Below are 24,526 nucleotides of genomic sequence, written 5' to 3'. Positions count from 1 at the left end.
CTGCGGTGTGTTTACAGGGCCAAAAAACAAAGCATTGTTTGTCACCTGGCTGTCTTGGACTTGTCGTGTATGTTTGCATGTTTATGACATATATTTAATCCTGGTGGGTTGGGTTGTTCTTGTTTTATCTCAAACACATGCATGAAAACCTGAATGTGCTTTTAACAAGGTCATGAAATATTTGCGTGATAATTGACGCTTCTAACAACAGACTAGCAATATGATATGTTCTGAATTGAATGCTAGTGTACTGCTTACTGCGTAGTATACACTTTATACTGCATACTATTGTTTTAAAGAGTCAAAACTAGGGCTGGGTATTGATACAGATTTCCCGATTCGATTCCGATCACGATTAGATTCAATTCGATATGGGTACATTTCTGTTACAAGGTTCATTTTGCTTACATATGAACGAGATGCTCTCTCAGCTAATGCTCTTATAAAGGAACCTTCTAGACAGCCCTTCTAGGTACAATTCAAAAATATAAATTTTACCAATACATTTTTATCATTGATTTTTCATCAAATTTGTCACATTTTAGCTTTTGAAAAACGTTCAAATTCAGTCTATTCCATCAATTCATGACTTGAAATTGCATTGATTATGTTGCATATATATTTTTGCATACTTGCATAATTTGTACAAGTATTTACATTGACGTAGAACATGTGCTAAATCTGTACTGTCTCTTTAAGACTAGTGCATATAACGAGAGAAGACGTGCTTGGTTTCTTTAGCGCATCTATGTGTGATTAAAATTAAATGTTTCTTTGTTGTTTTTAATCAACAAATGACTGTAAAGAACAGAAAGGGTATTAAAAGAGACATTATTCAATGACAGATGGATTCGTGGATCTCGTCTTTGGACAAACAAAACGAGTTTAACCAAATTTTTACTTTCAACACGCAGTGAAAGGATCTCTGTGCTAATAACTTCTCCACTATACAACTCAATCACTGATAGTGTAATCTGAACATTTACTAGCTAGTGGCTAATCATAGATATTTTTGGTCGCATAGCATGAGATTTGGTTGCACATGCAAGTGATTTACTTGCATTATAGAGGGTTGCCACATAAAGTGAAAGATCAATCTTGGGGTTTAGGAATCGATATCGTTCAAACGAAGGTCGCGATGCATCGGAAAATCAATATTTTTACCCAGCCCTAGCCAAAACAGTATGCATTATGCAGCAACTAACATTTCAATTAGCCTAGTAGTATGGTACATTGAGTGTGTCTACATGCAAGCAAATACGCTGATAACTACCAACAATTTGCTTATTAAAAAATCCAACAATGCAAGAAAATCACATTTACGTGAGACTTGAAATTATCTGAACATTCTCCGCATTTGACGTCAAAACGTGAACAGGCATGCACACAGCAATTGTGCACATTGGCCGTCAAGAAGAACGCCGTAAAGGTGTTTACATGCAATGTGAAATCTGCTTGTGCCGATCATTTTTTTCCTTAAACCGTTTATTGCCTTACCCCGATAAAGTAACATGACCAAGCACATCGTCGGCTTATTAAGTATAATCGGTGTAAAATCATACATGAAAACAAGCTCATTGTTGTCATATGACCTCACTACTGAATGTTGCAATTTTTTAAATTGTTTATTCCCTGTTCTCCCAATTTTGGAATGCCCAATTCCCACTACTTAGTTGGTCCTTGTGGTGGCGCGGTTACTCACCTCAATCCGGGTGGCGGAGGACAAGTCTCAGTTGCCTCCGCTTCTGAGACCGTCAATCTGCGCATCTTATCACGTGACTCGTTGTGCATGACACCGCGGAGACTCACAGCATGTGGAGGCTCATGCTACTCTCCGCAATCCACGCACAACTTACTACGTGCCCCATTGAGAGCGAGAACCACGAGGAGGTTACCCCATGTGACTCTACCCTCCCTAGCAACCGGGCCAATTTGGTTGCTTAGGAGACCTGGTTGGAGTCACTCAGCACGCCCTGATTCGAACTCGCGACTCCAGGGGTGGTAGTCAGCGTCAGTACTCGCTGAGCTACCCAGGCCCCTGAATGTTGTATTTTTAAATAATATATACAGTATAATATGGTTGTTTTCCACTTTTTATAAAATTGGAGGTTAACCTTTTGGCAGGCTCATAAAATTATGAGTCAAGAAAGATATTGGGGTTGATCGTGATTTGCGCAATCGCGGTTGATAGTCAATTAATTTGTCACATTGGAAAATAAAGGTCAATTCGAGCACTTTGCTTGGTGGGATACGGTGTGTATGCTGCACATTTTGGCAAATGTTGTAGGTTATATGGATCCATTCGTATATTCACACTTTCGCAGTGTACATACTGCATACTACAAAAATAGTATTTTTAGCATGGCCGGGTCTAAGGCGGGGTTGGGGGGGCATTCTCCTTGTGCCCCCCCCAGACACTTCTGACATCCTGCTCCCGGTCCGATGAAGAGACAACCACAAGATCAAAATGCCCCCCAAAAATGGCATCTTAGTACTGGCCCTGATGCATAGTATGTTAGAATGCCATTTCGAACATACATAGTGTTCTTGTATTAAGCATGCATTATTATACTGAATTAATTTAATCCTGATTTCTTTTAGAGTTAAACGCAGAACTTCAAACACGGAAAGAAAAGAGTCATCAGGGAATGTTACGTGGTATGAATTTCTCTCCAATGAGTAAGTCATTTGCCTTTTTTGGCTATTGAAATAAGTTTAAGGGTGCTATAAGCGATTTTAGCCATTTTGCTAACATCCTCAATTTAACTTCAAAACCCCGCCCTCCAAAGACATGTCAGCCAACCTGATGTTAGCAAACCTGAATGCACAAAATGACTGATATGCAGAGAGTGTTTCTGATTCTGGCTCACCCAACTTGTTTTTGCTGTTTATGCATACTATCTAAGCTTACAGCACCTTTAATCGATTATCATATTAATTTGAATTGGGTCTACCCTCATTCTTTAACAAACCTCTTAAATTTGAATTTGGATTGAATTGCATTTGTATAGAAATGACGAGGAAGAGGAGGGAAGGCCAGAGCGTCCGGAAAGAGGTACTAAAGTCAAGCGTACTCTCAGTTCACTGAGGAACCGAATGACTGGATCCTTCAACAAAGACAAAGTAATTAAACACACAGGCATTGACATCACTAATGCTCATGTCCATTTCTGCAGAACATTGTTGAAACTTCCCCTTTTCTTGAATGTGTTGAATTTCAACGCACCACCTTTAGAAGAGAGCTAAAGTAAAAGTACTGTACTTCATGCAATCTAGGGAGAAGTTGCAAACCTTTCTTTGAATCAGACAATGTGTCAATTGTTTATTATCTTTTTAATCAAATAATCAATTGTTTTTAACACTTTACAATAAGGCGGTAATTTTTAACATTAGCTGCCAACATTAGTTAAAGGAATATTCCGGGTTCAACACAAGTTAAGCTCAATCGACAGCATTTGTGGCATAATGTTGATTACCACAAAAATATGTTTTGACTCGTCCCTCCTTTTCTTTAAAAAAAAAGCACACATCTGGGTTACAGTGAGGCACTTACAATGGAAGTGAATGGGGCCAATCTGTAAACATTAAAATACTCACTGTTTCAAAAGTATAGCCACAAGACGTAAACAATATGTGTGTTAACATGATTTTACTGTGATCAAATCACTTACTAACCACATCTGTGGAAAGATATAATCAGTTTTATAACTTGATTGCCATGAGGATGTAATGTCAACAAACCTTAAAACCCTAAAACAACTGTAAAAATGATGATTTAAACAACTTTACAGCTCAAATAATACACAAGTTTTAACAGAAGAATTAATGTAAGAGCTTGAATAAAATTATAAGCTTCACATTTATGACTTTAAACCACATTCTGAATTTAAAAATTGGCCCCATTGACTTCCATTGTAAGTGTCTCACTGTAACCTCGATTTTTGCTTTTTTTTTTAAAGAAAAGGAAGGACGAGTTGAAATTCATTTTAGCCACAAATGCTGTTGATTGACCTTAACTTGTACTGAACCCAGAATATTCCTTTAACAGTAACATGAACTAACAACAAACTAATTTTTTTAGCATTTATTAACCTTGGTTAAGGTTAATTTCAACATATAATAGTTGTACTGTATATGTTTAGTTTATATATATATATATATATATATGCATTATGATTGTGTTATTGTTATAAACATTAATTATAGTTAATGCATTATAATATATATAATAATGCGTTAACTGTATGCATTGTTACTGTATATACTGTATTAATATATATATATATATATATATATATATGTGTGTGTGTGTGTGTGTGTGTATGTATTATGTTATACAGTAACATGAACTGACAATACCTTTATAAATTAACATTTAAAATGAAAATTGACCAAGGTTATTAACTAAAATATTAACTAACTAGCTAATATTCTAACACTTTAAAATAAGGTTATACATGTTAACATTAGTTGTAATTCAATATTTAAAATCTAACAATTAATACAACTTTTACACCATTAATTAATTAATCTTAGTTAATGCTAATTTTTACATAATTATAATATCATTTTTATATTATAATGATGTATTTTTGACAATAAAATTGTATACAATACCTTTAATGTATAATGAACTAACTATGAACCATAGTTATATTTATAAATTAACATTAGAAGATTAATAATTTTTTTTTAAATATATTGTTTTTTGTTAGTTCATGATACCTAATGCATTTACTTAACAAATAGAAGCTTGTTGTAAAGTATTACCAACATTTCTAATAATTTTAGTTATATTACTAAAATTAAAATGTGATGCATTTTACACATTTTAAGTTGTTTCAAAATTATGACTTGTGTAAATGTGTAAATCTCACAAAGAAATGTCAATTTTTCACCCCAAAATTAAAGAAAGAATAATGGAATGGAGAAATGAAAATGGATTTTATGAGCATTAAGATTTTCCCCATTATTTTATAAATTTCAGCCCATTTTGGCCCCAAATTCTTCTCTTAAAGCACATAATAAAAAATCATTATTAGTACTGTAATGTTAAAAAATATCAGTTATTTAGTCATTTTATGTAATACAGTAATGAAAGTTATTTATTTACTGTATTATTTAGTATATTGCACAAACAAAAATGGAGCCTAATCTTATTACCATTAAGATTTGTACATTGTTACATTATTTTCATTCAGTTTAGCACATTTTGCCCCCAAGTTCTTCTCTTAAATGGCATAATAAAAACTGTTATTGTTATTACTGTAATGCAAACAAATATCCATAATTTTTATTTAAATGCAATACAGTTTTTTTTGCAAGAACCATGAACTTAATGTTTAAAAACATCAAAGGTCTGTCAAACAAAGAACCTTTGTCTAAATGAAAGTATCACACTAACGCTACATTTCTCTGATTTCTCGTTTTTCAGGGTAAGATTCGTGAGAAAGAGCAACACAAAGAGAAAAACAGAGAGAGGGAGAAAGAGTTCAAAGGGAGTGAGAAAGTGCGTCGCACCAGTGTTAGCGGTCACCAGCTCGTGCCTGGCTCATTCTCCAGCTGGGCTACATGTTCACTGTGCAGTAAGACTCTGCAGAGGAAGCATGGCCTGCAGTGTTTGAGTGAGTAACTCCACTGCAAACACACACACACACAAATGCACACCTGTGCATGCGCACATGTTGCTCGCTACCCACGCCACACACACCATTCTGCTTTTGCTACAGCAGTAAACCCCAACCTCTCTCTTTCCATTGGGGCTTTTGCATCTTTGATGCATTTTCAGAATATTATAAGGACTATATTCCTACACTGCATTGAGAACGGACTGGAACTTCCCTTTTTACTTAATGTTTTGAAATTCAATGCAACGCTTTTAAACTAGAACATGCATGCTAGTGGGATGTTATGACCTCTTCTTTGAACTAGACATTCAGCCAATTATATTACACTAAATTCTTCAAAGTACAAGTATGATTAATGAATCCCTATATATCAAAGAATCAATAACATATTTTGGTAACACTTTACAAAAATGTTCGATACATTAATATACATTAGTTAATGCATTAAATATCATGAACTAACAATGAAGAAGATTTATTCATCTTGGTTGATTTGTAAATATACTATAGTTCTTTGTTAGTTCATGTTTGTTTATAATGCATTAACTAATGTTAATAATAACAACATTTACTGTTAAATGTATCAGTATATTTATGAAAATAACATTTATTAAGATTTATAAATGCTGTAAAAGTATTGTTCATTGTTATATGAACTATTGCAATATTGCTATATATTTATAAAAATTAAGTAGGCTATTTTTTGCATGCAAGGGCAGTATATGGGAAAATTAGTAAATTTAAGACTTGCTCTTATTTCTTATTTTTTCTTGTTTGCTTATTTCTCTGCGTACACCTGTCGAAAACCAATCAGGTGTGAGAGGGATTTATTTATTTTTTTATTTTTTTTTTTTTTTTTTTTTTGGTATAGCTAATAACTTTATCTTGGCTGTGAGATATTCTTTCTCATGATGCTGCATTGTTCGGGCTTCAGTTGTTTTGCAACCAGCAGAAAAGTGCAGGTCTACTAACAGAACTAGTTTGATTTTATCAGGTTTCTAAGTAACTGAGCTCTTTATGTGGATGTTTGAATGGCATGTTCATGTGACCTTTAAAGAATATCCACTTTTATATCATGTAATGAAACTGAATGGGGACTGGGGCTGTCAAATGTCAAAATTAGATACAGTAGGTACAGTTTTTTCAAGACAAACTTTGAGTGTGGCTTGACAAAGCCTTGAATATATAAGTTTAAAGTTTACAGACATAGATAGATAGATGATGGATGGATAGATGATGATGATGGATGGATGGATGGATGGATGGATGGATGATGATGGATGGATGATGATGATGATGATGATGATGATGATGCTGATGGATGGATGGATGGATGGATGATGATGATGATGATGGATGGATGGATGGATGGATGGATGGATGGATGGATGATGATGATGATGGATGGATGATGATGATGATGATGCTGATGGATGGATGGATGGATGGATGATGATGATGATGGATGTATGATGATGATGGATGGATGGATAGATGATGATGCTGATGATGATGATGATGAAGGATGGATGATGATGATGATGATGATGGATGGATAGAGAGATAGATGATGATGATGATGATGATGATGGATGGATGATGATGATGCTGATGATGATGATGCTGATGATGATGATGGATGGATGATGATGATGGATGGATGGATGGATGGATGGATGGATGATAATGATGATGGATGGATGATAATGGATGGATAATGATGATGATGATGATGATGATGATGATGATGGATGGATGGATGATGATGATGTTGATGATGATGGATGGATGGATGATGATGATGATGGACGGATTGATGGACGGATGGACAGACAAACAGACAGACAGATAGATAGATGGTAGATAGCAACCTGTGTCAGAACAGTCTGAAGGTCTGTGCCAATTTGGTGGATGTAGCTTAAAAGCTCTATGAGGAGTTATGGTCAGAAATGTTGGTCTTGGTTTAGGGATTTTGAAAAAACCATGTCTGTAGAATGTCAGTATTTTGGATTTGTCAAGCCAACATAATGACAAAAAAGCACTTTGAAAGTATAATAAAAGTGTCCCATGTGGGTATATTCCAAGTACCGGATGACCGATAGTGCATTTAGCCAAAACCGATAACTATGGTGGTGAAAAAAGCCGATAACAGATTAATCGGACGATAGTTTTTAAATTCGATTTATAGAATGATCAAAGAATTCTTAGTCTTTCCTTACTATGACGGGCACAGACATTGAGGCTACAAAGGTCCAAAATGAATAAAATCCCAAAAGCATTTTACTGTGCAACCAAAATTCCAATAATAACCAGAAAATACAGAGTATTTAATAAATTAAGCTTTTTATAGCCTATAATTTCACCAGATGAGTTTTATTTATGAGGAATAAAAAAATCAGGAATAAAAAACTATCTGCATGGATTTTTGCTGATAACGATAGTTCCAAAAAGCAACTATCGGCACTGATTAATCGGTAAAACCAATATATCGGTCTACCTCTAATTCCAAGTCTTCTGAAGTCATACGATAGGTTTGTACGAGAACAGAAATTTAAGTCAAATTTTTATTTTTGGGGTGATTTTTTATTGTTGTTTATGACTTTTAGTCTAGTAAGAAATTAATTGTAAGAATGTTTGTTCAACATTAAATAGCTAATCTCTAAAAGTTTTACTTTAGTAATACTGTACCAAGTAAATAATAGTCTACTCTAAATGCAGTTCATTACAGTAAGTCAAGTAAGATGTTCATTTTGAAACCATGAGTTCATTTGTTGACTGTTTGTTTCCCTATTTTGGCCTTTTTTTTACACTCAGCGCTTTTTAAATTGCGGTAGGGCTTCAGTTTCATACTCAGCTTTTACAGAAAAGGAGAAACAGAAAAATGTTGCTGTAATTCAGATGTTCAACACCCTGGGAAATCCCCTGATGTTCTATTCTGTCAAATAAACTTTTTAAAAGACATATTTATTTTTTGGAGAAGGCAAGTAAGGTTGTATACAGCCAATCAAACGACTGCTACGACAGGAAGTTGGAATTGTTTTTATGCCAGTGGGGGTAACCGACTGTTCTCAAAAGTGCATGTCCTAAGAGGGACTCTGTGTTTATTCAGAATGACAAAAACACAATCACCCAGTGCCAACTGTACAACTAAAGCCATTAGGTGGTGACTGGGAAATATTATTTATGACTTTAAGCATGGCACTGCTTATTAAACAAGTCATGCTGATGTATATGCTCAGACTTCAGGCTTCCAGGGCAGGGGGTCCCTCTCTGTCCAATGTCTAATTTATTAGAAGCAGTCGAGGGCATTCAGCAGTACAGCTTTATTACTGGAGAGACACCGTCATTATTAATGTGTGGCTGAAATGTTACATGTTCATTAACTGGTACCACTAATGCAAGAACATGACATCATCTACATCAGATTTCAATGGACGAATACCTGGACATGTTAGTAAATAATGAGGTAGAAATATAGATGAATGGGCAGCAGTTTGTCTTTTGGATCAGTTTGTGTCAGTTTGTTGTGATCCATCCATCTATCTAGATCAACGGAAGTATTGAAAAATATATTAAAAATATAAATAAATAATTAAATAACTTTTAAATATGTGAAATGTTAGTATTTTATATTTAAATATATTTACATATATTTTCATTTCTGACATTTAAAAAACTGTCAATTAAATAATGGGATAACAAATATATGCTGGGATAATATACTATATAATATGAATATATGTAACTGTATTTTAGAAATATGAAACTAAAACAATTCCAAAGTTCATAATAGAAACACACATTTATTATTATATTAGTTTATTTTATTTTAATGAACTAATATAATGATAAATGTGTATATACCGTATAATGACCTAATATAATCATAAACGTGTTCCTATTATGAACTTTGGAATGGTTTTAGTTTCAGATTTCTAAAATACAGTTACATATATTTATATTATATAGTATATTATCCCAACATATATTTGTTATCTCATTATTTAATTTATATTTCAGAAATATATGTAAATATAAAATACAGAAAATTCACATATTTAAATGTTTTTTATATACAATATTTTTTCTAAATATTTTTCAATACATATTAAAAAAATATATAAATTATTCTTTATTTAACATTTTGGTGTAAATATTTTGAACTAACTATATAGAATCCATATTACGGATACATTTTTTTATCTAATCAATTCATATAAAATCATATAAGAATATGGAGAGTAAAATAAAATATATAAACATATATTTATTGATATAAAAATATTTATAGATTTAACATTTAGTGTTTTACATTTATACTTAAATTAAAAAATAAATAATAAAAAAATTATATATATATATATATATTTGCATGTAATATTTTGGTATTTCACATTTATATTGAAATGAAAATAAATGTATAGAATATATATATATATATATATATATATATATATATATATATATATATATATATATATATATATATAATATTTATTTTACAAACCTGGCCAATCGAAAAGCATTAGCAATTTGTGAAATTTGAAACCAAACCATTTATTATAATTATTTTATCTCATCCACCAATATAATGCATGGAATTTATTCAGGATTTATATATATATATATATATATATATATATATATATATATATATATATATATATATATGCATGTAATATTTTGGTATTTCACATTTATATTGAAATGAAAATAAATGTATAGAATATATGTAATACATGCATTAATTCCTTCACACAGAACACCCTTATGTTGTTCCGATGTTAGCCTCAGTCACCATTCACTTTCATTGCATCCTTTTTCCATACAATGAAAGTGAATGGTGATTGAGTTCTATAAATGCAGTACTGTCGCTTTAAATATGTGCAGCAGCCTGTGGAATGCGCCGCATCTCCCACAATCCCGTGCTGTGGTCATCGGGGACATACAGTACAGTGAATGTGAATACAGTGCTCGCGACTGGCGCTCAGTTGTGTTTTTGAGCGGCTGGCGTCATAGTAACACGGACGCTCTTTCAAGTGACGCACTGAGACGTAAAAAGAGTCCGGCTGCGTCATAAACGCGTTTCCCGCGGAACGGTGAGTTTGTTCCTGTGTAGCAGGTGTTTGTCCGCGAGCTAACACAGCTAATAAACAGAGCTGCTAAAACACATTAAAACCAGTTATAAACGCGTTTTATTAATTCCACACAGGCGAATGTTGAGTAACAGGTGTCTGTTTTACCTGTGTGATTTATTTGTGACCTTTTCCTTTAATATAGCTGAAAGTTAGCTGAGTTTATAGAGGTGTTGGCTAACATGTCAGCTGTCTGTTGTGTTTATGTTAGATTGGCTGGTCAGTCAGGTCAGTTGCATTATATGCATGAGTTTGGGTTGAAAATCAAAGATTTTAAGTGATTTTTTTATGTTAGGCATGTTAGAGTTGGAAGGCTTTATTATATATGATTGTACATAAAATGTCTTTGGCTGTTTGGAATTAATTGTGACCATTCAGCAGTCATTAGTTCAAAGTCTTGCATGTTTACATCTCATTTTATGAATTTTGGTTATACAGTTGAAGTGAGAAGTTTATATACACTTAGGTTGAATTCATTAAAACTCATATTTTAAGCGTGACACAGATTTAATATTAGCTTTTGGCAAGTCGTTTAGGACATTTACTTTGTGCATGACACGAGTCATTTTTCCAACAATTATTTATAGACAGATTTTCACTTTTAATTGACTATATCACAATTAGAGCGGGTCAGAAGTTTACATATACTAAGTTAACTGTGCCTTTAAGCAGCTTGGAAAATTCCAGAAAATTATGTCAAGCCTTTAGACAATTTTCCAGTTAGCTTCTGACAGGAGGTGTACTGAATTGGAGGTGTACCTGTGGTTGTATTTTAAGGCCTACCTTCAAACTCAGTGCCTCTTTGCTTGACATCATGGGAAAATCAAAAGAAATCAGCCAAGACCTCAGAAAAAAAAATTGTGGACCTCCACAAGTCTGGTTCATCCTTGGGAGCAATTTCCAAACGCCTGAAGGTACCACGTTCATCTGTACAAACAATAGTACGCAAGTATAAACACCATGGGACCACACAGCCATCATACCGCTCAGGAAGGAGACGCATTCTGTCTCCTAGAGATGAACGTAGTTTGGTGCAAAAAGTGCAAATCAATCCCAGAACAACAGCAAATGACCTTGTGAAGATGCTGGAGGAAATAGGTATAACAAGTATCTATATCCACAGTAAAATGAGTCCTATATCAACATAACCTGAAAGGCTGCTCAGCAAGGAAGAAGCCATTGCTCCAAAACCGCTATAAAAAAGCCAGACTACAGTTTGCAAATGCACATGGGGACAAACATCTTAATTTTTGGAGAAATGTCCTCTCATCTGATGAAACAAAAATTGAACTGTTTGGCCATAATGACCATCGTTATGTTTGGAGGAAAAAGGGTGAGGCTTGCAAGCCGAAGAACACCATCCCAACCGTGAAGCATGGGGGTGGCAGCATCATGTTGTGGGGGTGCTTTGCTGCAGGAGGGACTGGTGCACTTCACAAAATAGATGGCATCATGAAGGAAGGAAAATTATTTGGATATATTTAAGCAACATCTCAAGACATCAGCCATGAAGTTAAAGCTCGGTCGCAAATGGGTCATCCAAATGGACAATGACCCCAAGCATACCCCCAAAGTTGTGGCAAAATGGCTTAAGGACAACAAAGTCAAGGTATTGGAGTGGCCATCACAAAGCCCTGACCTCAATCTAATAGAAAATTTGTGGGCAGAACTGAAAAAATGTGTGCGAGCAAGGAGGCCTACAAACCTGACTCAGTTACACCAGTTCTGTCTGGAGGAATGGGCCAAAATTCCAGCAATTTATTGTGAGAAGCTTGTGGAAGGCTTTTCAAAATGTTTGACCCAAGTTAAACAATTTAAAGGCAATGCTACCAAATACTAACAAAGTGTATGTAAACTTCTGACCCACTGGGAATGTGATGAAAGAAATAAAAGCTGAAATAAATCATTCTCTCTACTATTATTCTGATATTTCACATTCTTAAAATAAAATAGTGATACTAACTGACCTAAGACAGGGAATGTCAGGGATTGTGAAAAACTGAGTTTAAATGTATTTGGCTAATGTGTTTGTAAACTTCTGACTTCAACTGTAGTTGCCCATCAGAATGCATTAAATTAGTGCTAAAACTAGCTATAATTCATAGCTAACATGTTTTTTATGTAGTGCAATGTTATTATTTCATGTTTTACAGTGCTGTCCTTGAAAAATGTGCAAATAAGCATATGTATGCTATACTTTCTGTGCAAAAATAAACAAAACAAAATATAAAAATTACAATATAAATAACGTTAATCTCATCAATCAGTATACTATATATCAATGGAAACATGGAGAAAGTTTATATATATATATATATGAAAATATTTTATGTAACACTTTAGTGTTTACATAAAAAACTAAATATATAGAATCCAAATAACAGATATATACATTTTTATCTCATCAATTCATACAAAAATGAAAATTATAAATAAAAAAAAATATTTATAGATTTAACATTTGGTATTTTACATTTATATTTTAAAAAAAATACATATGTGGAATATTTATTTTTGAAACCTGCACAATACGAAGAGCAGTAGCTGTTTTTGAAATCAGAAACAAAAACCATTTATTATTATTAACACACCCATGTAAATCCATGTAAATATGTAGAAAATGTAAATTATTTTTGATATTTTAAATTTAAATAATAAAATATATATATATTTGAAAATGTTTATATATGTAGGCTAATATTTGGTATTTTACATTTATATTTAAAAAAAATTTAATATATGGAATATTTATTTTCAAACCTTAAAAATAATTTGAAAAGCAGTAGCTGTTTTTGAACTAAAAAATTATATTTATGTAATATTTTGGTATTTTACCTTTATATTTCAATAAAAATAAATGTTTAAATGTTTATATATGTAGGCTAACATTTGGTATTTTACATTTATATTTAAATTAAAAATAAATGTATGAAATATTTATTCTGTATATTCGCTGTGATTATATTTGCATGTTTACATCTCATTTTATTTCTTTGGTTATAGATGTCATAATGCATTTTTTTTATTTGTTTTTGTAGCGCTAACAGCTAATTCATAACTAATAACATGTTATTAGTGCACGTAACAGTAAATGCACATACACCAAATTGGTTGAGTTTGGCAAAAATCGTAAGCTTGATTGTTACTGTGTCATATTTTAAATTATGTTCAATTCTTGCTGTTTTCATTTGAAATTTTTCGCACACCCACAGCTGAACTTAGTTACCCGGTCAAGTGCATAAGTCCCATCGGCATGCTCTGAAGTTGCTTTTTAATGTCTGCAATGCATGTGGTTTGTTTACACAAGCTTTTTTGGCTCTTTGTCCATCATGCTTTTTAAACAGGGTTCGCATTTGGCCTACATTCACATTCCAGCAAGCAGATCATGTGATGTGATAACAGGATTATTAATGATCCTTGTGAAGCTTATCATGGAGCTCTTGTTCCTCTTCCGTTTTCAAGCCACTCGCTGGTGTGACGATCCAAAAAGTCATTAGTCGATCTCTTGATCTTCACATTGAGCTGAATTAGTTTTGAACAATGCTCTAGATGTCTTGACCAGTTTATCTCAGTTCCACCCAGAATTTCTTTCTCAAAAAGAATGAGCCCGGCAAAACCACACTTGACAGCTTTTACATTGGCCGAAAACAGTATTGGCACATTTCAAATTAAATGTGTATATCTGCTACTTTAATTAGTACAGTAGCATAGGGGGTTTCAACATTTTTAATGTCAAATTTTAAACTTTTTGATCCCTTTGTAAGGGAACTCCTTCCTAAAATGTAAAGGTAGGTATTTCATTTTGTGTATGCTAACCCATTTTTATTTATACTGTATGTGAAAAATTGTAAGCATAATAATATAAAGACACAATGTTGTTTCCAAAATTAAATAATTGACTTTTATTAGTCATTGTACTAAAGCCAAAACAAATTATTAAAATGTTTTCTGGAACATTATTACTTTGTTAACAGTGTATCTTTATTTTTATTTATTTATTTTTTTAATCAAATATTTGTTTTTCTCTTCCAGATATTAGAGAAATAGTAGAGAAATTAAACTTGATTTATTTGTATAGTTTTTTTGCAATATTTATCATTCCAAAACAGCTTTGTAAAATCGTTTTATTTTCTCTCCCCAAGCACGCTCTGGACACCAGTTTGAAAACCCTAATAAGTTGACTTTACTCAATTAAATGAGTAAACTCATTCCCACAATTGAATTGAGTAATGGCGTCTCCAAAACTTGTGTAATTAAGTTAGCTTAACTTGGTGTCTGTATAGAATGAACTTAACTATTTGAATTAAGGTAACTAGATGCAAGTTGACTTAACTCAGATTTGCTATTTAAATGTTGTTGCTTCTACTTAATAATTGTAATTAATTGGACTAAAATTTAGAACATGCAATAACACATCTTAAATAACGAAGATTATAACTTATTCTAGGTCTTTTGAATGGCTAATGAACACTTTACCCTACTGTGAAAGCTCTTTCCCTAATAAACCTATAGAGATAGTTTGTGTATCAGGATTATCAAGATTTATAAATGTCTTTTTGAAGTAAAAAAACTTTATGGAGAAAATAAACAACGTTTCATGTCCGATAATGTTTAAGTCTGATAATTATGCATTGAAATACAAATAGCTTACAGATTTATTAATGCATTTTATAAAATCCATGAAATAATTACATGTGAAGTGTGCCCAGTAATGATTGCGATTTACTTGTATTGTAGAGGGTTGCACATAAAGTAAATGACCGATCTTGGGATTTTAAGAATCGAAATCGGCATTGTTCAAATTAGCATCAAGATTAATTGGATAATATTTTTCCCAGCCCTATAAATATATATAAAATAAATAAAAAAATTATATAAATATAAATGACAAATTATATTATTTTACTAGTGGTGGGCGATATACCGGTTAAATCAATATACCTTTAGAAATATGTCAACCGCTAGAATTATTTAAGTGTCGTTTCTATCGCGGTTGTGAAAAAACCCGTCGCATTGTAGGGAATGTGCCGTCCAATCAGAGGTTGCGCTACAAAAAAAATAATTTTATTATAATCCTTGTATTATTTGTATCCATCATTAGTTACTTTTGCGTTATTTTTTTGCATTAAAAGATTATCGCGACCTTGGATGTCAGCACTTTCATTATACTTTTCGTCATTTACTTTTAAATAACTTATGTTTTAGACATTTTTAAATCACTTTCCATAAAAATGTCTATTTCGTCATATATTTTGATATCAACCAAACATTTCAAGATTATTGTCATATATTATTTTTATTGACTGTATCGGCGAGTACCAAAAAAAAAAGTATCGGTACTTGTACCGAAAAAAAATGGTATCGGGACATCCCTATTATCGACCAAAAATTTCACGATTATATCGATAGGGGGGCCTGGGTGTCTCAGTGAGTAAAGACACTGACTACCACCCCTGAAGTCGCGAGTTCGAATCCAGGGCGTGCTGAGTGACTCCAGCCAGGTCTCCTAAGCAACCAGATTGGCCCAGTTGCTAGGGTGGGTAGAGTCACATGGGGTAACCTCCTCGTGGTCGCTATAATGTGTGGTTCTCGCTCTCAGTGGGGCGTGTGGTGAGTTGTGCGTGGATGCCGCGGAGAATAGCGTGAAGCCTCCGCACGCGCTGGGTCTCCGCGGTAACGCGCTCAACAAGCCACGTGATAAGATGCGCGGATTGACGGTCTCAGACGCGGAGGCAACTGAGATTCGTCCTCCGCCACCCGGATTGAGGCGAGTCACTACGCCACCACGAGGACTTAGAGCAAATTGGGTATTCCAGTTTGGGAAGAAAAAAAAATGAATATATCGATAAACGTTTTTGCTTATATCGCCCACCCCTATCAGCATAACAATTCGAGTGAAAGGTTGTATTGTATTATTTTTATCCATCATTAGTTCGTCTACCTTTGCGGTATTTTTTGCATTGAAAGATGCCTTTTTCTCGCGACCTTGGATTTCAGGCGCTTTCATTGTACTTTCCGTCATTTACTTTTATATAACTTTCTTTATTTATCATACGTTTTTGAATCACTTTCCATAAAAATCTGTATTTTGTGATATATATCGTTATCGACCAAAAAGATTTGACTTATATTGCCCACCCCAATATCAGCGTAACAATTTGAGTCAAAAGTTACACTGAAAAATTCTATCTTGAATCCTTAATTTTCAATGTGGACCTTTTGGTCCCACTGCATTAATAAGTGCATATATATATATATATATATATATATAGTTATTATTGATACAACTTCCTTAAGGTAGTGATTCAGTAGGTGGTTCCTTCGTACACATTCATAATGTTTTGGGAAAAACAACGTTACATTAATCTCCAGTGCCGTAATGTTTACGACAGCAACCCAGTTCCTTGAGTCCCCCACCTTCCACAAGTAAACGAACTGTTTACAGAACAACCTGCATGCTAATAAACTGGTTTCGATAAGGAAAACACTAACCTACCGCTGTGATTTGTGTTTGACACGACAGACTGCGCTGTGAATGTCCACAAGAGCTGTAAAAGTCTGCTGCCTGAGTGTAGCAGTAAAAACAAGGTAAGATTCATTTAAATACATTTCATTTAAAACTTCTCTTTTGTTCAATATCTGAAATGCATTAACCTTATTTGATCACTGTTTTATAGGCTAAAGAATTGATTTCTACGTTTATTAGATGCCTGGTAATGTTTGAATAGAGTTAACGGATGTTTAATGAAGTCTAAACATGCAAAACTGCTCTCTTTATTTGTTGAACCAAATTAATTGAGTTCTTTAAAAGGATAAAAGATTTTATCTTTGGTTAGAGGAGTGGAAGGGTGTGTCATCGTACGTTTCGTTGTAAATGATCAACCACAACAAGAGGGTCACAGCGTTACGGTGTTAGTAAAGTCTTGCTTTTTCCACAACGCAGACAAAAGATTCAAGACAGAAGGCGCCAACTGCTGCAGCTCAGTCGTATAATCAAGGTAAGCATGTTTGTGATTGTTTTAGCACCTTACGATGTTGCAGAGTTCAGTGTTGGGGATCAGTAATTTGATTATCTACTGCAGAGGTACTCGAATTTTAAACCACAAAAGATGTAAAGGGGAAAGCAACCTACCAAATTGCTTACTTAAAGTTGACACTGCATATTAACTGAAGTATTTTAACATTAAAACAGTTACACCACTTCACCGAGAGATTTGTGACAATTGCATACTTTCCTTTGCACAGGTGCAACAACTTAGAAGTAAATGTATAGAGAAATGAAGCCCCAGATGTCATAATTCTTTGTGTTGTATTTTTAAATAATATTTAACATTTCTGATGAGAAATAAGATCTCAAAGGCATTGATTTCCTGAGAAATCCATGTCTGCAGGAAAACAATTATCTTGGGCTTGTTTTGCTGTCATCTCCTGTGTGATTGGTGGATTAAATAGATGCTCTGCAGGCACATGCTAATTAGAGTCCCCTGATAGCAAATTAATGTTATCTGGCTGTTGTTCTCTGTGATTTATCTTTCACAATTGCACAAAAAAGCAATTATAATGTAAATTATGGTTCCCCAATTAATTACCCCGCAAATCTGATGAAGATTTTCAAGGAATCAGCCGTTATTCAATGCTGTTGTGGTGTGGTCAGAATTCTAAGAATTCTGCAACATCATGAAAATGTATATAAACTCTGGCATCAACTCATTCTGGCATTTTTGAAAAGGCAGCTGATCTCCATACTACTTCTTAGTGTTATTTTCATTATTTCTGCAAGCTGTATTATTTAAAATTAAATCAATATTTTTATGAAAAGCATGTATTGGGGCCTGGGTAGCTCAGCGAGTATTGACGCTGACTACCACCCCTGGAGTTACGAGTTCGAATCCAGGGTGTGCTGAATGACTCCAGCCAGGTCTCCTAAGCAACCAAATTGGCCCGGTTGCTAGAGAGGGTAGAAACCTCCTCGTGGTCGCTATAATGTGGTTCGCTCTTGGTGGGGTGCGTGGTGAGTTGTGCGTGGATGCCGCGGAGAATAGCGTGAAGCCTCCACATGCACTATGTCTCCATGGTAACGCGCTCTCCGACGCGGAGGCAACTGAGATTCGTCCTCTGCCGCCTGGATTGAGGCGAGTTACTACGCCACCACGAGGACTTAGAGTGCATTGGGGAATTGGGCTTATCTTATCACGTGGCTTGTTGAGCATGTTACCGCAGAGACATAGCACGTGTGGAGGCTTCATGCTATTCTCCGTGGCATCCACGCACAACTCACCACACGCTCCACCGAGAGCGAGAACCACATTAGCGACCACGAGGAGGTTACCCCATGTGACTCTACCCTCCCTAGCAACTGGGCCAATTTGGTTGCTTAGGAGACCTGGCTGGAGTCACTCAGCACGCCCTGGATTCGAACTCATGACTCCAGGGGTGGTAGTCAACGTCTTTACTCGCTGAGCTACCCAGGCCCCCGAAAGTTTGAGATCAGTCGGTTTAAATTAATTTAAATTATGCGTCGTGTATAGTGAAGCCAAAATACAGCATCCACCTAAAGCCGTTCCACCACCACAGTTCTCCGTACGGTTAGCTAAAGGCCAAAGTATGTTTCGCTTTTCCACGTGCTGGTATGTCTCGTGCACATTGAACGTGACGCAAATTTCGTCATTAGCACGGTACGTGTAGACTTTGCAGAGTTTGTCGTTGTGCGTCGTCTCCGCATGCACCTGTCATTGACTGTGCTAAAAGAGTATCACAAAGCAGTTGCGCATGCGTCGAACGCGACCGTATGGGCTTTCAGTAAAAGAGTAGACTTCGAAAGGCTGAGCACTCGACCATGTGCGAGATGAAGTGGCAGGCGGAAAAATGAAGTATATCCTAGCCTCAACCATTCTGAGAAATCTGTGCAAGGAACTGGTGGAATCATACCGTACCAAACAGTGCTATAATGGAAATGCTACTTGTACATTTACTCAAGTGCTCAGAACGATTGGGCAGGAGAAAGGTTTACGTATGTGGCTAAATGTATGCAAGTCGCATCTTGTACTGTATGTCTCAAACCGCTTCCTGAGATGGTTTGAGTGATCGGATTGCAATCTTTCTCAAATGCGTATGGGAAGGCATCTGATTGGGACAAACGTATGAAGTAACCAAGTTTAAATACCCCCTAATGTTTTGTTCTGCTTAGCCTATATTTGTAAATTGTGTACAGAGAGGTTGATGGCACCACACTGTCTTTGATCTTGGCTCTCAGACGTTGTTTTGTTCAAGCTACTAGTATGGCGACATTGTTCGCAATTGTAAAGTTCAGGCTACCGTAGAAATCATGTTCAGAAATCGTTAAGAAAGAAAGTTAAATTAAGTTGAGTAACCCTTCCTTCTAGAGCTTCTTTATTCCCAGCCAAACACTCAATTTGTTCAGGCCAGTTGCAGCATACAGAAGAACCGGATGACCCCTCTGTATACTGAAGATGAGCAATTTGCCACAGTAGTGCACTGTGATGATTACTCCAGAGCTCTGGACGTCTTGTTAAATGGCCCCCACTGTGACTGCAGCTGAGGTGGTAATTGCTTTAAGAAATGTGGATAAAACTTGTAATGCTTCCCTTACCAGCGGAAAAGATCTAGAAATTTCCTGCTTCACCCAGAGCCTTCTGGAAGAGCTTGCAAATGCACAGAATTTCCGTAACACCATTTAGAGTTTATACAGTATCGTCACTTTATCGTGCTGATTAGCTAATGAGCGCATTAAGTAATTCATTAAGGGAATGGCTACGATTCCTTTGAATTCTTTCAAATTTCATTTGAAAAAGCCATTTGTTTCAAATTTAAATTTGGTGACAAAATTTTGTTTAATCTGCATGGGCTAATTAAGGTTTATAGTTTAAGATTAAGAATTTATGACAAACAGGAAATATATAAAATATGTATTTTTATTGAAAAAAATATTAAAAATGTATTTATATAAAGTTTATTTTTTGTCAAATTTAGTAATAATTGAATATTAAATATTTTATTATTTAACATGTATTTATTTTAATAGGAAATAAATTGGATGGTTGTGATAACTTGGAATTGTGAATCTTATAGATAGATCCTTCTTTATTTCATTTGAGAAAGTCACTTGTTTCATATTCCAAAGTTTGCCAAATTTTGTTTAATGTGCTTTGGCTAATTAAGATTTATGTAGAATTTTAATTAATGTAAAGAATTTATGATAAACAGGAAGTGTACTGTACAGATATAAATATTAAAATTAATATTAAACATTTATGTAATACATTTGAAGCTTGGTATCTTTATTTAATTTGAAGTAATTTGTTTTTGTTTAGTATGCATGTGCTAATAAAGGTTTAGTGAGGATAAGTTAATTTAAGTTTAAGTTTAAAAACAAACAGGAAATGTTATTTTAAAATATTAATGTTAAATATTAAAAATATATTTCATGTAATACAATTTTGTATTAATTTAATAAATATATATATTTTTAAATGTGCTATATTCGTATTAATATGAAATAAATGGGATGGTTGCGATCACTTTGAATTTTGAAGCTTATAGATGGTTCCTTTATTTCATTTGAATTAGATTTTGCAAGGTAATTTACTGCGTTTTTTTGTTTTGTTTTTATTCTGCATGGGCTAAAAAAGATTACATTTATGATATGCAGGAAGCAAATAGCAAATTAAATTATTAAATATTTAATATAATTTACTAAGGTAATATTCAATAATATTTGATTTCATATATGATTCATATTAATTAAATATTACATTTGCACAGGCCAAGAGATAGATCTGCACCAGACACATGAGGCTGGTTATTAAGCGTGCGATTCCCTCTGGAGATGATAATAGAGCTTAATGGTTTACTTGCTCACACTAATTTGGTTGTGAGACACTGACTCTCACCTGCTGCATCAAAACATCCTGCAGGATGCAGGAGAGCTACAGAGAGAAACACTGAGGAGCAAAGGAGCATGCGTGATTTCTAGAACCCACTTACCACGTTATAAAGCCCACCGCTTGCTGAGTGGCAACCATCTGCTCTGTCAGTGTGCACTGGTTTCTAGGTAGTGTCTTTCACTTCTGACTTAGACATAATGGCATTGGCTTTACCCAAAGTCCGTGGCTCTCAGAGGAAGAACGCTGATCCCCTGGCCTCCTGGGGTCTCTCTCGCAGGCTTGGGGTTCGAGTTCTCCTTCATCGAGACCTCCTGACCTGCCGTTTCCTCAATTCATTACCTCGCTCGGTTTTGAGGCACTATTACCGCACTCACCCAACTCGTTTCTCTGCAGCTCTGCGGGAGTCCTGCTCTGCCTTGACACCTGCCGTTGATGGATCGTCTCGTACCTCTCGCTGTGCTGCAGGTATGACCGTTCCACCTAAAGGACACAGTGCCCAGCCTGCCACGTCCAGCAACTCGTCAATCACCCATAACAACAGCAGAGGGTAAGTGAGGGTATCTTCTATCAGACACCAATCAGCCACAACATTAAAACCACCTGCTTAATATTGTGTAGGTACCCCTCGTGCCACCAAAGCAGCGCCAACCCGCATCTCAGAATAGCATTCAGAGATGATATTCTTCTCAACACAATTGTACAGAGTGGTTATCTGAGTTACCGTAGACTTTGTCAGTTCAAACCAGTCTGGCCGTTCTCTGTTGACCTCTCTCATCAACAAGGTGTTTCCATCCGCAGAACTGCCGCTCACTGGATGATTTTTGTTTTTGGCACCATTCGGAGTAAATTCTAGAGACTGTTCTGCGTGAAAATCCCAGGAGATCAGCAGTTAAAGAAATACTCAAACCAGCCCATCTGGCACCAACAATCATCAATGCGATTATCTAATCAGCCAATTGTGTGGCTGCAGTGCATAAAATCATGCAGATACGGGTCAGGAGCTTCAGTTAATGTTCACATCAACCATCAGAATGGGGAAAAAATGTGCGAACACACAGTCATTCACATACACCAACACACACAAATGCAACGCACACTACTAATGCTAGATTTTCATGCAATGTGTCCAATAGTATCCATCTGCAGAGCCACAGATCAGTGTTTTGAGTGTATAAATGGCTGTGAACTCTCAAATGAACTCTTTCTCCGTTGCAGCTCGGAGATTTCAGCTTGCAAGTCACGGGAGCTTGATATAACAAACTCTTCACAAACAAGAAGAACTTTAAAGATCTTTCAAAATAAAAGTCCCACTGAAATGAGAGCTCTACTCAACTGATTGCGTGAAATTGAAGACATTACAACAGAAAAATATTACTACTGTATAAAAGTGTAATACTCAAAGCAGTCGCAGTAATACTCATAGTAGCAATAATATAATATTTAGTATTATTAGTATATTAGTATTATTATCTGTAAGCATAATGTTATGATTTAGCCATGGCAGCCTTTTGCCTTGGGTAATCAGATTGTTTTCATTTAATGTTTTCATTAATATTGTATAGCTCTGTTGTGCATCTTTTTTTTTTTTTTTTTTTTTACAAAAATAATTGTTGCCTAAGTATTGAGTTAGTATCGATACTGAGGTACCAGGGCTGGTATCGTACCTAAGCCAAAATTTTGGTATCGGAGCAACCCTACTGCAGATATCGAAAATATTGTTTTGCCTGCTTAAAAAAAGTTTACACTTTTAATAGTGACAGATTGATGTTTTTGAGATTATTTTCAACAGCCGATATAAATGTCCACTAGGGATGCTCTGATCAGGATTTTTACAGCCGATACCGATCACGATCTTCTTGTCACCTGATCGGCCGATACCGATACGATCATTTCACCATTTATCAAGATCTCTGTCATAACTTTCTGCAGACTGTCACTTTTAATTTAATTTTCCTCTTCCCAGTAATATCACTTTGCCTAGTTTTTGCTGACAAAAACTTTTTTAAACAATGACAAATTATTATGATTCCTAATTTTATTTAGATTTTGTATTATATTTAATACATTATATTATGTAATCTTAATATTGTATAAAGAGTTATTATATTTATATATTCCTTCTTTGCCTTTTCATTTAGTTGGATGATTGTATTAATATTTAATTTTTCACTTGTTGCTGCTTGAACTTTAATGAGGTGAACATGCGCTGAAGAGATGAAAGAGCGCATGTTTCTGGACTCTACAGGTGCTACTATTGTTAATGCCATTTAATCGGGAGATATTTAATAAAGATGTTTGAAATACACCAGATCTTGAAACTCGTTTTATTACTGAGATGCCTATGCCCGGCAGAGACTGAGAAGCTGCCACCATAAACGATAATAAGGACCATTTCACAGCTTGCGCTGTTTTCCCTTTGCGTTGTCTCATGTGAAACGCCACATTAACAGTAAATTACACAAACTTTTCATATTCGCCATATCTCTCCCACTGCATCGTTCTTAACTGCTGAATCAAGTTTGTTGTCTTACAGCACTACTGCTGAAGCTTTAAAGAAGCAGCGCATCTTTTACGACATGAGCGATCGGTTTATGCGATCGGCCAAATTACCGATCACCGATCGAGTCATAGGACAATACCAGTTGGTGTCTGATCGATCGGAGCATCCCTATTGTCCACTTGACCCATTAACAGTTCCTTTTTATGTCAGTTCAAAAGGATTACCACACAGACTGTATAATTTGGACTCTGGTACTTGCAATGTAATACTTAATTACTGTATTTAGGGATGCACTGATAATTTTGGCCATTTCCAGTTGGCGATAATAGTTGTTTTTATTTGGCCAATAATCGGTTCCAC

At 34.9% G+C, this 24,526-nt stretch overlaps 1 protein-coding gene across 4 annotated transcripts in view; it reads left to right on the top strand.

Moving 5' to 3' along the window:
- The window catches only part of LOC127438122 (rho guanine nucleotide exchange factor 18-like), a 64,773-nt gene that overhangs the window by 16,775 nt on the left and 23,472 nt on the right, over positions 1–24,526 (top strand). For all 4 annotated transcript variants that reach the window (XM_051693412.1, XM_051693413.1, XM_051693411.1 and 1 more), the window contains 6 exons: positions 2,602–2,679; positions 3,012–3,123; positions 5,435–5,624; positions 17,286–17,350; positions 17,706–17,760; positions 22,060–22,213. In XM_051693412.1, the coding sequence (XP_051549372.1) occupies positions 2,602–2,679; positions 3,012–3,123; positions 5,435–5,624; positions 17,286–17,350; positions 17,706–17,760; positions 22,060–22,213 (654 nt within the window). The remainder of the gene's footprint in view (positions 1–2,601; positions 2,680–3,011; positions 3,124–5,434; positions 5,625–17,285; positions 17,351–17,705; positions 17,761–22,059; positions 22,214–24,526) is intronic.

This window comes from Myxocyprinus asiaticus, chromosome 49, assembly GCF_019703515.2.
Source record: "Myxocyprinus asiaticus isolate MX2 ecotype Aquarium Trade chromosome 49, UBuf_Myxa_2, whole genome shotgun sequence".
NCBI lineage: Eukaryota > Metazoa > Chordata > Actinopteri > Cypriniformes > Catostomidae > Myxocyprinus > Myxocyprinus asiaticus.
This window is presented reverse-complemented; position numbering and strand designations above follow the sequence as displayed.